Here is a 17146-nt window from a genome sequence, read left to right as displayed (position 1 = left end):
ATCAAGGTGAGAGAGGTCAACTGTCAAGTGGCGTCTCCTACCAACTACACCACTAGCCGCATCCACTGCTCCACACACTACATCCCCATCACCCACATACCAACAAACTCTTTCCATCTGTACTCAACTCTTCCAATCAGATGCTTCCTCTCACCCTCACACATTACCATTGTTTCAAGCCGCCCACCCACAACTCACAGGCCACACAGACTGGCAGCTATTCAACCATGACAGGTACATCACCCAGACACACATCCCGCTTTCTTGCAGGAGAAGGTGGCGCATACCAGGAGGCAGCAAGTGGTAGTGGCATTTAGCTCCTCGAGCCTGTTCCGCCATTCAATGAGATCGTGGTGGACCTGTGACCTAACTCCATATACCTGCCATAGCCCCATATCCCTTAATACCCTTGGTTCACAGAAATCTATCAATCTCAGATTTAGAATTCACAATTGAGCCAGCATCAACTGCCATTTGCAGAAGAGCATTGTAGAAGCATTTCCTAACTTCACTCCTGCACGTCCTGGCTCTAAATGTTAGGCTATGTCCCCTAGTTCTAGTATTCAAGTATAGGAGACCTCCAAATACAGTTACAAATGTCTCGGCAGCCAGAAGCAATAATCCAGCCACTAACCTGTAAATCCTGCATGGTCCATTTAAATATCGCCTGGTGGGGGGTCCTCCAGGCACTCTAAGACACATTTAGATGGTCGAGGTTAAGACTGTGCGTTGAGTTGAGTGTTAAGTCCCAAAATGGTGTTATCACTTTAAATCAGCATTGCACACTGATAGTATCCATTTCCTCCTTACTTTACATGCTTCTGGTGTTCGGTACTTGCGCATGCACTAACTCCTATACCAAAGTGGCACTACAGTGGGCCGTGTAGCACCCGCTGAAACAATGGGCGCTACACAGCCCAATTTAGCACCTATTATGCTGTTGAAGTAGGTGTCCTGGCCAACATTTATCCCTCAAACAACATCAAAAAGCAGATTATCTGTTCATGTATCTCACTGCTATTTGTGGGACCTTGCTGTGCGGAAATTGGCTGCCATGTTTCCCTGTTTTGAAGTGACTACACTTCAAAAGTACATCATTGGCTGAAAAGCACTTTGGGATTTCCTGAGATCAAGAAAGACGCCGTATAAATGCAAGTTCTTTCTTTTCTTTAACTGGGGGCTGTTTTCAGCTGCTGGTGCTATGCTGATTGCCAGAAGCAGGATGAAGCACTGCTGCTGTTTTTGTCTTCTGGTAAGCTTGAAGCACATAGCTGCAGATGCAAAATAGTCCATGATGCATAGAAAGTTATGGAATCAGCAAACAGAAGTTCACAAATGATCTTTTCCGAGATCTTCATCCTTGCCTGCAGCTGATTAGCATTGCATTTTGAACCTGCCTTAGAAGTCAGTATTCTCAAAGAAGATATAATACAACTTAATAGTTAAGAACAGTATAAAAATGACAGGCACGTGGTACCAATACAATATATTTCCCTTTGGCCTTGCTTCAGCCCTGGGGTCTACACTTGGTTCCTAACATTGACAGAAGCATACATTGCCTGAAAAGACTTCGGGGCAGAGTTTCCGCTTTGGGAGCAATTGGGAAATTGTGCTCAAAAGGCACGTGAAATTGCGCTGGTTAGTTTACAATTCAAGTTTCCGCTAAAAAGCATTTGCATAATCACAAATGTAAAATCTTCCATGAATCAATGCAATCTGGCAGCGTAATAGAACGTAATTGTTTATTTTTGTTCCTTTGCATTAAAAAATATTCATTAACGTATTTAAGAGTGGTAACCTGGTGCAGTTTTAATAATACAGCTGAAAATGGGTTTATCACAAAAAATAAGCATTTTTAATAAATGTCTAGTGCTTCCTGTGAGTAACCTGATTTTAAATAATTGAAAATGACTTAAAGCAACAATAGTGAATCATTTCTTAGTTTCATTGTTGTACACTAGTCAGTTTTTTAGTAAATTAAATGTTTTTTGATATGTAAAAACTTTTAAAACGTGCCTACTAGTGCCTGTGCGCCTAAGAAAATGAGTGCAATTTGAAGAGCCTTCCCGAACCAGTACAATCGACGGAAACTCGCAATGTTAACCTGGGGGTATGGCCAGTTTTGTTGGCGGGGCCTGATCCGGGTGAACTGAACCTTAAACCAGCGTAAAAGATCGCGGAAAACCCTAAGGTAAGTGGTTTGGGGTATAACTCACGTTTCAAATTCCCCAATCTTTTGCACTGGTTCGGCCAATTCTGCCCGGATTGTGCTGGTATTACTGGCACAAAGGAACGGAAACTCTGCCCCTTTATGTCAAGCCACATCTAGGTGACTGGTTCGTGCGAGCAAATTTTCAGGGAAGGAACAAGGAGCTCTGTTTATCAGGTAGCCATGAGTGTGCAGCAAATTTGATTGCCATTCAGGAGAGACAGAATGAAAAATGGGAAAAGCACATGCTTTGTAGGAACAAAAGTTTTCATTGCTGATGGTACTCAGATGGAGTCTGTCTGGGTTGAGTTAAAATTAATAAGGGATCTGTTACCATATTTGGAGTATGTTATAGAGCACTAATAATGAGAAAGAAATTGAGATTTGTAGGCAATGTGGAGATGTTTGTAGTAACAGAATAATAGAAATGGAGGACTTTAACTATCTTAAGGCTAATTGGGATAAGACAAATGTTTGTGATCAAAATAGGGAACTGTTTCTTTAATTGGTATGTTGCATGTCTTCCAAGGAAAAATGCAATGATAAATTTGGTTCTGGGTAATGAAGCAGATCAAGTAATGGCATGCAGGTAGGAAAGCACTGGTGGAATAAAGACCATGGCCTAGAAATTGGTTTATGTTGTGCCCATTTTACAGGTGCAAAACAGGTGCGTAAGTGTCCAGTATGATGAGCGGCGTACATTCCACACCAGAAGTGCGCCACCTGCCGTATTGGTAAAGGCTGAAGTATAACATTCTGAACCTACGCCTGAAACAGATGTTGGATCCTTTGCATATTGAATAGGGGGCCTAAAGCCTGTTTAAGGCCTAATCGGCAGTCCTTAAAGGGACCACCAAAAAAGTAGTTTTTAAAAAAATATACTTACCTGAATGTGGAACAGGAAGGAGCAAACCCGAAGACCATTGCCGGCCCCAGCTCAGACCCCTCCCGATCGTCTTCCCCCTCTCCGGATCACCTGCCCCTTTCCCAAGACTTGCATTAGGGCCAATGCTGGCGACGCAGTGACCCAAAATTTAAATCCACTTCACCTGCAAACTGCCTGGGGACATGCTGCAGGCATCCACAGCTCGCCGGTCAAATTTAAATGAGGTTTGAGGCCCAATATCGCGTGTGCCTTGGGTATACTGATTCCTGCACCCAGTTCGCACCGGCAGGCCTGCACTATCAAATTTCATCCCCCATAACCTTATTAGGTTCAAGTTGAAATAGGTAAAGAAAAAGGATGAATCAAGTGTAAAGTATTGGACCAGAAATTAGATCATTTTAGTGGGATGAAAGCGCATTTAGCTCAGATTAGTCGGTTTAAGAAAAAAATAGCAGATCAAAGAGTGAACCAGTAGTAGAAGGTATTCACATACAAGGTGAATAACATATAGGTTAATTACAGGCCAACTAGGAATAAAGTGGGTGAGAAAAGACTGGGGGTCCTTGGATAAACGGGGAGGTTAGATTTATAATTAGGTTTGAAAAAAGGCATATAATAAATATAGGCAGAAGAAAACTATGAAGAAAATAAAAAGTATGTACTATTGAAGCAAAAAGAGAGATTAGGAAGCCTAAGTGAAAGCACAAAAGAAGACTGGCAGTCAATATGAAGAGAAAATAGCAAGCTTTTTTATAAGAATATAAAAAGTAAAAAGATAGTCAAGGAATGGGTGAGATCAATTTGAGATGAAAAGGGCCAACTTATACTTGGAAAGAAGTGAATGGCAGAGATGCCTCAGTTTTTACAGAGGAAGGAGAAAATGGGACTGCAGGAGTACCTGAGGAGGATGTGAAAGAGCCACTTTCACATCCTCCTCAAAAGGAAATATATTGAAAAATTAATATGACTAAAATTAGAAAAGTCACCAGATCCAGATGACATACCACCCAGAATGTTGAAGAAAGTTGGGATGGAGACACTAGTCATAACACAAATTGTGCCAAAGGACTGAAGGGTGGAAAATATATACCTGTTCAAAAAGAAGAAATGATAGGCCAGTCAGCCTTACCATAGTTGTGGGCAAACTTCTAAGGGATGATTTTCTGAATGCATGCTACAGGACAGGTAGCATGCATTCATAAAATCATTTTAATGGACAGAAAATCCTGAGCAGCTTGTCCACAATTTCCTGATATGCATGGCTGATAGGTGAGACTAATGCACATTCATAAATCTGCCATTAGAGTCCATAGTATGGGATGAAATTAGTGAAAAATTAGAAAGGCATAGGCTGATTAGGGACAGTCAATACAAATTTCTAAAGGGCAATTTGTGCTTGATGAATAAAATATAATTTAATTTTTGAGAGCATATAGATAAAAGGAATATAGTAGCTATTGAGTCAGTGATTATAACATAAGTTACAAAAGAATTGGATATGGGGAAATGGAATTAGAGTAGATAGCTCCAGTTGAAGACCTGGCAAAGGCAGATGTGTGGTGTGCTGAATGGCCTCCTACTGTGCTTTAACTTCCATGATTCTTGAAGTCTCATATAGAATGCTCCCAGACAATTAGCTTCCTTGGTGCCAGATTCCACATTATGTTTGGGTTAATCTCACTGTCGAAAGAATGCTATCTGAATATCCATAAACATTTTGCAAATTTCTCAACAGACCATATGCCAAGCCAAATGTTCTCCTACATCTCAACTAGTATGGATAGATATTGCATCCACAAAGGCTTCTCGGTGGTTATAGAAAAGGGGCACAGTTATGGCAGGTGTCAGCCTATGACATTCATTGCCTTGTTTGATATTTGCCAGATTCCTCCCTGACTGGCTAGGGAACACATCTGGGGAACAGATGGGCAAAGGGAACATGTTCATTTTCAAGAGGCAAATAGATAGATTGCATTTAACAGTAGTGTGGCTGGCTCTCTATTTTTCCATCTTCAAATACAAGGTCAATCGGTTGGTTGACAGACAACACAAAGTGATCAAATAAGAATTGGATGGCAAAATACTCTGAAGATTGAGTGTTGATGCAATAGCCAAAATTATATCTTTATTGGTCCAACATTTGGCAAGAACAGAGAATCTGAAAAGAGAAACAGCACAGCCTTGCTATTGCGCTCACCAGGAAGTGGCAAAGCAGATATTCCAGAAATGGCATTGCACACAGATTCATCACAAAAGAAAAAAGGAAACTGAGGAAGTCCAGCTCCAGGAGAAAATTCAAATGAGTCTTATCCCTCAAAGGTCTATGCATAAATTATCAAGGAAAAACAATGCCTGTCTTCATTCCTATCCATTGATCCCATAGCCAGATAAAGATCTGTATTTATTTAATGCCTTATCATATCTCCCAAAAACATCCCAAAATACTTCATGTGCAACGAATTACTTTGAAATGGAGTGACTGTTGTTCAGCAGGCAAATTTGGCAGGTAATTTGCATGCAGCAAGATCCCACAAACAGCAATTAGACGTATGACCAGTTAATCTATTTTGGTGGTTGTAGTTAAGGGACGTCCTGTTCTTCAATGAATAACACCCATGGATCCTTAATGTATGATAAGAGTTGCACATTGCCCATTGAACTCATGGCTTTCAAACTACCTCTTACAACTGGAAATGTGTTCTCCGTCCTTATTGTATAGGACACTTCCCAAATGGGAGGAGAGTTTTGACTCTGCAGCATCCTATTTACAAATGACAATTGGTTATTGAAAGACACACATGTTTTCTAAATGGCAAGCTCATCATTATTGTTGTGAGCAAAGTCTTCCATGACAGCTAGAACGCTAACCAGTCAGAAAGACTATAACAGTAAATGCAGATGTTTAGGGAGAAGACTTCAAACTCAATTCCATCAGATTACGTGCATCAGTTATATGTGGAGCATAAACACCGGCATGGACCTGTTGGATCAAATGGCCTAATTCTGTGCTATACATTCTATTTAATTCTATGTAAAACCTACCACCAAGCAATGAATTGCTGCGTTGCCAGTGGAATGTATTCCCCACATCTCCCAGTTAGCACTGTGAAACCCCTGATAAAGTAGAATGCCACTCTACTACGAATCCATTAGTCTTCAAAGCTTAATTTAAAATAAATAACACTAGAGAGCGTTTCTGGGGTTGTACCTGGCCTGATCTCATACTTCATTTGAACATTATTTTAACTTTTTTTCTGTCTGTGGATTTTTGAATTAAAATGGAAGGTTTCGTGGTTTCGTTCTATCTCTGATTTGAATGTGTTTGGAGCATTTTGAATTGCACAAAGGAAAATATTAGAATGAGAAGCTGTGTATTATAATATTTTATGGATATCTGCCTTTTTGCAGTCGCTGATTCTATATAATCCCAATGTAGTGTTCCTTGCACTTCCTATTGTGTAGAAATTGATTTATAAACACTAAGGGCTATTCAAGATACCATTGTTTTTCCACAGCGTCTGCAAAGGTCTCAAGCTTTTTTTTTGGTTAATGCAGGTACTGTATTACTGGATTGCGCTATGTGTTTCGCCTACCTTATAATTTTGTCACAATCTTCTGATGGAAAACTCCGGTAACCTTGTCCCAAGCAGGCTATTATTAATAATTTATATCCCAACAATAAGTATAAGTGGCGATTCAGGTAACAATTTTATCCTATTTACAATTTTTGAATCCAGTTTCTAATTTGAGTAATAAATGCTCCTCTATAACAAGGTTACACTATATCACAAACAGCGTAATATTCGTGTTACTATCCATAGTAACGCAAGACGTCCTCGATTAAAAACATTTACACTGCACAGCTCTTAGTCGACGATTTTATTCAATTCCTCAGTTACACAAATGCAGAAGACAAATACAACTGGTTGTTTTGCGAGCCAAATAATAACTTAAAAGAACAGTTTTAGTTACATATTACATATAATGCTTGTGATTAGGTAAATTGTCTAGCAGCAACTGAAGGATTTAGTATTTACTATTTGTTTCCCTTGAGAAATAATTTTTGAAGTAGACTGGTTATGTGGATTTCAATCCCACGAGGTTAAGCAACGAGAAAAGCCTTGATCACCCCCCAGTACTGTATCCGCGCCTTGGTGCCAACACGGCGACATTTCTGCTATTGTGAACGTTTCGTTTCGAACATTATACGTATTTTATATGAATTCTACCATAAATTCAAGGTGTATGCAGATTTTGGCTGGTTTCAGTAGATCCTAAAGATAAGTCAAACATAATGAAAGCTAGAATTAACAAATAATTACAAGGGGGTATATCCTGTTTAGAAACAGGACTATAAACTGAACAGACTGTGTTCCCTTTTGTCTTCCTAAACTGAAATGCCTTCTAACAACCATTAAAACCGTTAGTTTGACTGAAAATCTTTATTTAATGGAAAATGTCACCCTTGTAATATTTTGTTGCTGTAAACCCGAAAATGTTAGCTGTAGGGGACAAGATACAGCAGCGGTCTTTCTCTCTCTCCCACTCTTTCCGGACGTAAGACCGTCAGTAATTACAGCACTGGAGTTGCACTAGGAACTGATTGACACTGAGCGAGACCACAGTATGATTATATGGACTTTTCTAATGAAAGATGATGAGATCCAACGATTCTATGGCTTTAATACTGAAGTGGGTTATATGAATTCAATCTAGGGGTTGTGTGTCGACTTTTTCTTGTTGCGGTTACATAAGCAGGCGACACTTCTCTGAAAGTAGCGGAGGCCCGATTTCGATTTTTTTTCTATTAACTTCATTTGCTTCTTATTAAACTTCCTGGATGTTGGAAAAATCAGTGATCAGAGTCGCTAGCTGTAGGGTAGCAGCTTTCGATTGTTCTCTCATGCAGCGTTAACCGTGAAATTGGGCTATTTTTATTCTCTAAAAGAAGATGCCTATAATAAACGCTGGGGTTTCATTTTGTTGCCTCACTTTTTATTTCCAAGTAAAATCGAACAAACTATGGGGGCGGCGGAGAGACAGCAATTTTTAGCAACTGGCAAATACTTTAACATGCTAATCAGATGTAAAACTTGATCTAGGTTATGATCTATGACATCTAAAGCAAGGATGTCCAGCATGCGGCTCTTGCCCTCCAATCTCAAGCAACTCAGTGTTTAGATGTCTCGTTTTTTTGTTCGAATTTTGTGCACATGGAGATTTGGAAACGGATCTTTGTTAACGCAGTTGCCTTATTGGTGGATAAATCCGAATCAGTTCACCAGTATCTCTTACTATCCGCAACTTTATACACATGCAAAATAACGGATGTAAACTTTATATATATCCCCAAGCTCCATGTTACACACCTATGCAGCAAGACAAAAACTTGCACACCTCTAATCTAAAGTGCATTTTCATATTCTCCCATTGCTTCTACGTGCATTGCCTATGGATTTCCATTGTAATGGGTTTTCTTTCTACTGTATTTTACCAGAAATATAAACCGATGGTTGCATGATTTTTTTTTAAATCAGCAATTACACACATTCCTCCTCATGCCAATTCGTAATAAACACTCTAATTATATTTTCATAGTTTACACCTTATTGTAATTGAGTGAAAATTTAAGCTCCATTCAGCATCGTTGCGATTTTCATTGTTCACTTTTAAGTAGCTTATAATTTTATTTGAAATGCAAAATAATTGATAATCGCTGGCTGCTCTTCGGTAAACATCCGTTGCAAAATTTTTTGATGCTTTTTTTGCGGGGGGGAGACATCCAGCTTTAAATGTAGGTCTGCCCAAAGTTGGGTCAGAGAGTGATTAGCGCATGCGCGAGTTGCAGATTCGGTTGCCCGCGGGAGGAGTCAAAGCTTCGAGTTTAGGAGAAGAGCCAGAGTAAGAATCACAGCGGACAGGTGAGACCGAGGGACCGAAGCGACTAGAAGTGAGAAGGAAGGCTGTTGTGGATAATGACCCTCTCCGAATCGCACTGCCTCGCTTGAGCTGTGTTTCTAGGCTGTTCTTGCTGCAGACGCGAGTGGATTGTATGTGAAGGGCTTGGGGTTCCTGGTGCAAATCTGAAGGGTGAGCCGCAGAGTGGAGCTCAGGAAATACTTAGCGGCTGCAATCAGGGGGGAAATCTCCAAACTCTTAAGCATAGGCTTCTGACCACAGCCTCAGAATGTCAGAAAGGACTTTTGAACCATGTTTGCAAGACACTTTGCTACCAGCGAATTCGGTTTTCTAAAAGCTCAGAAGACTGTGGAAATTAGGGCTGCAAAATCCCAATCAAAGTTCGAGCAAAAACTTTATTTGGACTTGAAAAAGGAAACTTTCCCGAAGCTTGCCTATTGAAACCTGTGCCAACGGAGATCAGAAGCGTGGGGGGGTGGGGGGGGGGACTAGAAGTTTATTGCTGACGATCTGGCCAAAGGCATTTTGTTCCTGAATATTTTATTTCTTCCAAAGTGTTTCCGCACATCACGCCCACAGTTTGTTAGGAGCACTAATTATTTCTATTGCAGATGGACATTGTTGTAAATAGCCTTCATTCCTTGGAAGAGAAATAGTGGCGTTATTCTCCGCTTGGATCAGTTTAAAGGGCAATACGGTTGAGACGATTAATTCATTGATCTGGCTTTAAATAATTCGATCTGAAAGCCAATTTTCATCGTGCTGATCCTAGGAGCCCTTACTCCAAGGACATCTCGTGCTTAACCCGTTTCATGCTTTGATGGTGGGGATCAAGACGTTAAGCACAAGATCACCGCAGAGGAATTACCTGCTTGATACTGTAATCTTGGATTACTTGGTGACCGCTTTGCCAAAGAAATATGGGGGTAGGTCTGCAATGAGACTGCAGCATCGTTTGTGGCTCCTTTTAAGCGGAGATGTACATTTTGTTATTGTTCCTTTATAAAGGGACTCTGCAAGTATACTCTGCGCAATCTTTTGTATAAGCGTGTGGTAGCTGTGTGAATAGTGACCATTTCTAAAATCGGATATGGTCGTAAACTAACGTTAGGCTCTACAAGCGTGTGTGTGCCTGTCTGGGTGTGTGTTGACTATAAGTTCAGTCGGGAACCTTGCTTCTTGCTTCAGGATTGTATAAAAATTGAAGAGCTTACTACTGACACAAAGTGGCTTTTATAACTGGCACACTGGCAGATTACGACTGATACGCCGTCTGAGAAAGCTTGCTATAACTTTGTAGCGTTCACTAACACCATCTCAAGGGATGCAAGGATTCTTCATTTTCCTTTTAACTATATAAGCGTACTTTTATACGATAGGATACAATAGCAATTAAATGACTGGAGTCCAGTACATATTAGAACTAGTTTCGACTTGGATAAACATGCATAGTGTGTCAAATGGTAGCTCAGGTATTGCTTTCTTCGCAGCGTGTAAATGTTGCATTCTTCTCTTTTTGAATGTACAGTACTTGTTTAATGACGTGAAACCCAGAGTATGTGCTTAATTACATTTCAAATATTTTAAATGTTACAAATATAATTTTAAATCCGTGTGGTAGTAACCTAACTATGCGTTTCAAAGTGGTGTGTAGCCCCATCTAGTGGAGATGCCTTCACTCCAAAAATCTCGAATGTTAATCTTTTTAAGCATGCATAATTCAAGCTGAAAAGCCAAAAAGCAGCTCAATGACTATTTTAAAATCTTACAATTAACATTTTAACGACAATGTATTGTACGCGATCAACGCGAACCTAATGCAATCAAAAGTTTTAATTTCCCATTAGATACCACGTTGAAATCAAAGTGATGCATTTTAAACCACATTTAAGCTACCGTGTCAGTTTGGTGGAATGACGCTTCGAGAATGTAGAAAAATGCAACTACAGGAAATATGTTGCGCTGCTAGCTTGTAATGATTCCTAGTTCTTGAACGTGTACACTTCTGCCGTAATCCGTGACTAGAACGAATATGATTTGATTTACAACCTGTTAAATTCTCGATTTTAATTAAGTGCCAAAGAAAATAGAGCCGTCTACTAGTCTCAGATGACCAGTGAGCTGAAGGCTTGTTAACCCCAACTGACCCGGGCAGGGAGGACTTCTGAAAGATTGTGATTCTGGGTTCGCCAAGGGATGGCAAATAAAATGTATCTGTTCAAAAGCTACGGTATAAAAAAAGTTCGGTGAGGTTGGTAAACGCAAGGCCCGGATTTTCGAGCGCCATCAAACTTCGAGAGTGAAAATAAAAGTTAAATTGGTGTATTTGAAGGTAATAGATTCTCACTGCCGCGCAAACTATATTCGAAAGACTAAGCGAAAGCATAGCAATTTAGAGAAGAATGCAAATGTAAAATGCAATATTTTCTTAGTTTGCATGCATCGCGTGGCTCGAATTCCATCTTCATCGGAAAACTACCACCATTATGTCTAAATACTGACTGCGGAATCAAAAGATTGAACGAAGCAGAATGAAGGGTTTGACCGAATTGAAAATTCGCACTATGAAAAGGGCAACAATAATTCCAGAACAATTCAGACTTTCTGGTTTTAGAACATTGAGGATGTTTGTCTCTCGCCCTCCCCCTTGCTTTATTTACAGAGGCGGGGACGAGTTTTAAAGTAAAAAGCCTTGCATTATTTCAGACTATATCCTTGAATTGTTAAATTGGCCGATTCACTTTTAACGGGGTTGTACGTGTACAAACCTCTACATCTCTAAAATCAAAGGGGTGCAGGCATTAACGGGGGGAGGGAGGGGGGTTGGTAGAGCTGGTAAGTATCAAAAGAAGCAGCGAGTTGCTTGCCCTTGGGGAAGAAAGAAGGCGACTTGTTAACAGGAGCAGTGTATAACCGAATGGTGATTCCGAGTCCCTGAAATGGTAAGTTGCTGTTACTGTTGAAGGAGGGGTATGGATGTCAGTGGAAGCAATAGGCTATCTGTTGTGGGCAGAAGTATAATGTTAGTAGGAATAACGTGCTATAATTGGCTGGTGATTCGGAATCCCTCAAAGAGAAAGGGGCACCAGGATCGGGGGGGGGGGGGAGGGGAGAGAGGTAAGAGCAGGGAGAACTAGATGCTTGCCGTCGGAAGAGGGTGAATGTCAGTAGGGGCAATAAGTTGTGTGTTATGGCGTATAATACTAGAGATGGTAGGCTGTTGGAAGAGGGAGGGAGAGTAAATGTTAGTGGAGACGATAAGCTCCCTGTCTTTGGGATTTGGGTTAGTAGCTGTGGCTATCTTGTCTTTTTCCCCCCTCCAACTTGATAAAATGGAAACCAAAGCGCAAGTGAAGCGCCAAAAAGGGGTAAGATTTGTTTTTTTTGGTAGAAATTTAATAGTTGAAACTAATTTCTCCCAAAAAGATGTTTTAAAGCGCAAATTTAGGATTGATCAGTTCTGTGTATCCTGTTAGCCAATGGCTGCTTCCAAAGTTCAATAGCTTTGCATAATAATCTTAATAAAGATTATTGTCCCGTCCTGTAACAATACTTGGGACTTGTTTATTTTTTGGGTAGAGTTATACTCTGATCAATGAGAAGGCATCACGCCCCACTAACTACTCCGGGCTCTTTAACTGTTTTTATTTAAGTTTTGACTGATCAAAGTGACTATGCCATTGACATTGCGATAAATGTTTTGGCTCAAAATGCATTTAAAACTTTGCAAGGGAAGGTCTTTCTAAAATACAGATTAAAAGGATTAGAGTTCGTTATGTTCAAACGGAAAACTACATTGTACTAATGAAAGAATGCAATGTAACAAGTAAACTGTAGCAGTTACTGATAGGTTTAAAAACCCGTATCTCAGTTTTAGCCGTGTGATATTACAATTTGAACCAATGCAATCTACTCCCCAACATTAAAAATGAAGCTGAATTTGAAAATAGTTATTTTATGAAAGTGCAGCAATTGCGTTTAATTCACCGTTTTGGCGAAGACTGTTGAACAGGTTCAATTAATGTTGGTGAAATAAAAGTGGAAACTATTCCGGAGTCACACAACCGGGAAGTGAGCAGTGTCCTTCGGCTTTGGGATGCTTTGTTTTCGGGGGAGCGCTGGCTCCTTCACACTATGTCTTTCAAGGGGAAATGGAGCCCCCAAGTGTTGAACATGGGACCTTTGGAAACCCAGCCCCGAGCTGGGTTTGAAAATGCGGCCTTTGCCACATTGACGAGAAGTTTTGGGGGGAGGAGGAACTCAAATTCCAAACTAAGTTTCAATTTTTACACCACCCATTTCTAATTAATTGGGGGTTAAGTCCCCTGCATTCGTTTAACATATTAAATAGATCGAGTGTTTAGGTCGAATACAAATCCTGTACGACTATTGAGTGTTATGATTTCAAATCTTCGCTCCTTTCTCCAATGTAACCCTTATTTTGCCAATTTCCTTTTGCCGTTGTGATTTTAAAATAATCATCGATTTCAAAACTGCGAAATAATGAAAGAAAACAGCTGTAAAAAATGTAAATACTCTGCAGTATTTATGCAGTTGAAAACCTTCTGTATAAAAACCCTAAATAAATTCACGTCTCTTATTTTGATCGTTACCGTATAAACGTATTGCGGAAATAAAGTTTGAATTGTAAACAAACCTCATCCACTTTCTGCGAGATGCAGTGCAGCTCTCTGACCGTACTGTACAAAGTGGTCATTGGGTGCAGACCGCATTAAACTTACAGCTGAGCGTCTCTAGTTTGCCCGTAACGGTACCTTGTGTACATAGACAATGGTTTTGATGTTGCTTTTCAATTTGGCTTTGGACATTGGAATTTTCAAATAAGTAAGTGTATCTGGAGACAAGTTTAGTGATAAATGAACAGGCCGCGACATTTTGGTGATTGATGTCGGGATACGGATATAAGGTGAAGCTGCTCTGTGCTCTATCATGTTTGGGCACTGGACAGGGGCAAGCTTGGTAAAGATGTCTGGCACGCTGTCTGTCATCTCCTCCCCCCTCTCCATTTCTCCGCCTCTAAAAGGGCATCTTTAGCTTGGTGCAGTGAAGAACTGATATTTATTATTTGCATTCTAAGAATATAAAAGGATGGTAGAAAGGTCAGTGGGATGACTCCAATTGAACAGTAGCAGCGGCACAACAAGGTGGCTCGAATGGCCTCCTCTGTGCAGTAAACTCAATGATAGTCCGTTCGCTTGTAGAAATAAGTGGTTCTTATTCCCTAATGAAACTGGTGACAGTAAGGCAATAATGATCAACACATGTAGGTGTAAATAATTATTAGTTCGATGTCTTACAGTCGATCATTAATCTCACTTCCCTCTGTCAATGGTACTAATTTGGAAATCCGGGTTTTGGAAGTATATTGAAATGTGTTCTGCAACCTCCACCCAGCCCATGTGATTGAAACTGTTTCCTGTTTAAATATTTCTGCTTAGGAAGATATTTACATAACTTGTTGATGCTACCCTAACATGTACTAAGTGCACTTAGTACTTTTTATATAAACAAATATTGTGACTACTAGCGGTAGTGCACTTATCTAGCATTGATTATCATCAAACAACCATAGAAGGACGCTTGACTCCACACAATCCTATCATCTGTTAGTGTATCAGATTGCAGTCTGAATATTTCAGTGATAAAACATGAAAAAGCAGTACAGAGCCTAAAGGACATTTTATTTTATCTATCGGTCTAAAGACTGGAATTTGACGTGAACCATATCGCTCACTACAAAATTAAGGACGAAATTGGATTTCCTTCTCCACATCTTTTATATTACTATTTACAACCTCCGTTACCGTAAACTGTCTACGGCCAGGTGTGGGAAATGTTTAATTTCATGCTTCATTCTTGTTTCTATTTTTGTTTATTTTTTTTAACCATAAGGCCTATTTGCCCACTAAACAAGTTTCTTAATTCTCTTAAGGGCGAGTTAGTTTTTTGAAAGCAGCTCTCAAAGTATTCTGCTATTCGCAGATATCTTCTCAAGACAATTGTACGTACAGAAGCCGCAAAGTAAAAACCTTCCCTCAACAGCATTGGACCAATTTTAATCTTAACGTTTCAAATGATTAAATTGGTCTTCGTCATTGTGATCGGAGGCGGATACTGTTTGCTTTAAAAATGGACTTTAAACATTACTGTATATAGTTTGTAATGTATCATATAATAACTTTAACAGTATATCGGTGTTATCACGCCGTTTGCTTTATTTTCACTACTGTGCCCAAACTGACTTGCTTAAAAGGAGTTTTCATGTGGCAACCAAAACTGGATTTACATTGACTTGGATATATCCATTGGTTTGGTGCAATCATAAGCTTTTGGTTTAAGGTTCACACTTGGTTTCGAAATTTATTTCGAGAACTTTTAATTATCTTTATAATAATAGAAGCCAGAGCTAGCGTTTGAAGCTTTATTGTAATCAACTTGTAACTACAGATCGATGGTAGTTTATGGCATGTGGACATATTGAAACATGTAATTCGTTCATTAAAACAATGATCCGCTCAAGATTAGCAAAGTTTAACTTTCTGTTTTCATCTTGTTTAGTACTAGCTGATTAAATGTTTTACATCTTGTTATCTAATCCCTTCTAAATATCCTATAACATGCCTTTTGGTTCAAACTCGTTTACAGTATATTAGTTTCTATGAAAATTGCTATCTCCTAGAATTGACTTTGAATAAACTTTTTAATTATTGATCCAATACTTTATTTTAACACCTATATAAAATGCATTACTTCAGTTTAAAATTTAAAATAAATTTGTTGGACTATAACTTGGTGTTGTAAAATTGTTTACAGTTGTCAACCCCAGTCCATCACCAGCATCTCCACATCATACTTCAGTTTCAGCAGTTTGAAGTAATGATAATTAATTATATTCTCATTAGTGAATATGGCCGATAAGTGAAGGTTACGTAAGAAAAAACGATGACAGTTTTTTAACCTTTCGATGTGCATTTTATTTTTGCACAGAGGAGGACACGAACACTTGCCTCTTACAAGCAAGCAACCAGGTCTTGCGTTGTAGCAGACGTTTCAATGGCCTTCAAATGGTATCTGAAAAGTGGGTGGGGAAGTTCCAAGGAATTTTGGGCGCAAACGATCGTCTTCAGATTTACCTTGGAGGGGAATATGATGTGAGCTGATACACTCAAAACGGTTAGAGATATTTACACAAGTGTGGTTCGTAGAGTAGGTTAATCTTTTTCGACACACTAGATTGCTTTTTGATCCGAACGAGTTGCCCGAAAATGGGATTGTAACAAACACTTCATGTAAGTGGAGGTAATAAAATACGTACTCTTCATATTTAAATAACTATTTCTGTATTTAGTAAGTTTACCTGTTGAGAACATCTGACCTATTTGCTGCAACGCTTCCCAACACATTTATTTTCAGACTGACTCAAACCAGATCATATTTTAAAGGGATATGAGGCATAACGTTACCTTTTTAATCCGTGGACTGTTCCCTTTTACAGATGGTAACATTATCTCTTCCATACAGCATTCTTCTTGGGTTGACCAAAGACTGATTGCAGGGTGGGTGTTTCATGTTTGTAGGAGATGCCTGCAACTGGGAGTCCATGTCATGAGGAGAGGCACTAGTACAATACTTCAATATTCAATATTGTACCACGTGAGGGTAGATTTAAAAAATGGGAGGTTAATTATTAACCGTTGGAAGAATGAAAACGAATCTATTGGCAAAATACTGTTGCGTGTTAAGTTTATGAAAATTTACAAGCTATATTTCCCGTTTATATGCTAAGAGAATCATGTATGTTAATAAATGGCCGAGATGAATGCAACCAAATCCATTACTCAAAATCCTATAATAACGTGCAGGTATCTATTACATGTCATGAGAAAAATGGATATTAGAAACTTTTAATCTGAAAACGACGACTTTGTGTTCATGTTGTAGCTTAATAGAAACGTAACATTAGTTTTCTTCCCAGTTGACCGGCTCCTTTTTGATGCAGTTGCGCAATATCGCACTGTCACATTTTTATTGAATGTTCAGCATTATTCCTATATTGGTCGGTTGGCAGTAAGTTCTCATATATTTTCACGCCAGAAGTACAACATGTTGAA

The 17146-nt window shown here is 39.4% G+C and overlaps 1 protein-coding gene across 3 annotated transcripts in view; it reads left to right on the top strand.

Annotated features, from left to right (window-relative positions):
* Positions 1-8953: 8953 nt before the first annotated feature.
* The window catches only part of wnt5a (wingless-type MMTV integration site family, member 5a), a 32671-nt gene continuing 24478 nt past the window's right edge, over positions 8954-17146 (top strand). The window contains exon 1 of one of the 3 annotated variants that reach the window (XM_067998746.1): positions 8954-9016. Coding sequence is in view for 1 of the 3 variants with exons in the window: in XM_067998745.1 (XP_067854846.1) it covers positions 9935-9940 (6 nt within the window). In the remaining 2 variants the exon portion in view is untranslated. Of the gene's footprint in view, positions 9017-9507; positions 9941-11149; positions 11347-17146 lie in introns of those variants that run through there. The other 2 variants (XM_067998745.1, XM_067998747.1) reach the window with 2 other exon arrangements.

Source organism: Heptranchias perlo, chromosome 17 (genome assembly GCF_035084215.1).
Source record: "Heptranchias perlo isolate sHepPer1 chromosome 17, sHepPer1.hap1, whole genome shotgun sequence".
In the NCBI taxonomy this organism is placed as follows: Eukaryota; Metazoa; Chordata; class Chondrichthyes; order Hexanchiformes; family Hexanchidae; genus Heptranchias; species Heptranchias perlo.
The sequence above is the reverse complement of the archived record's forward strand: the minus strand, read 5'-3'. Positions and strand labels throughout refer to the sequence as shown.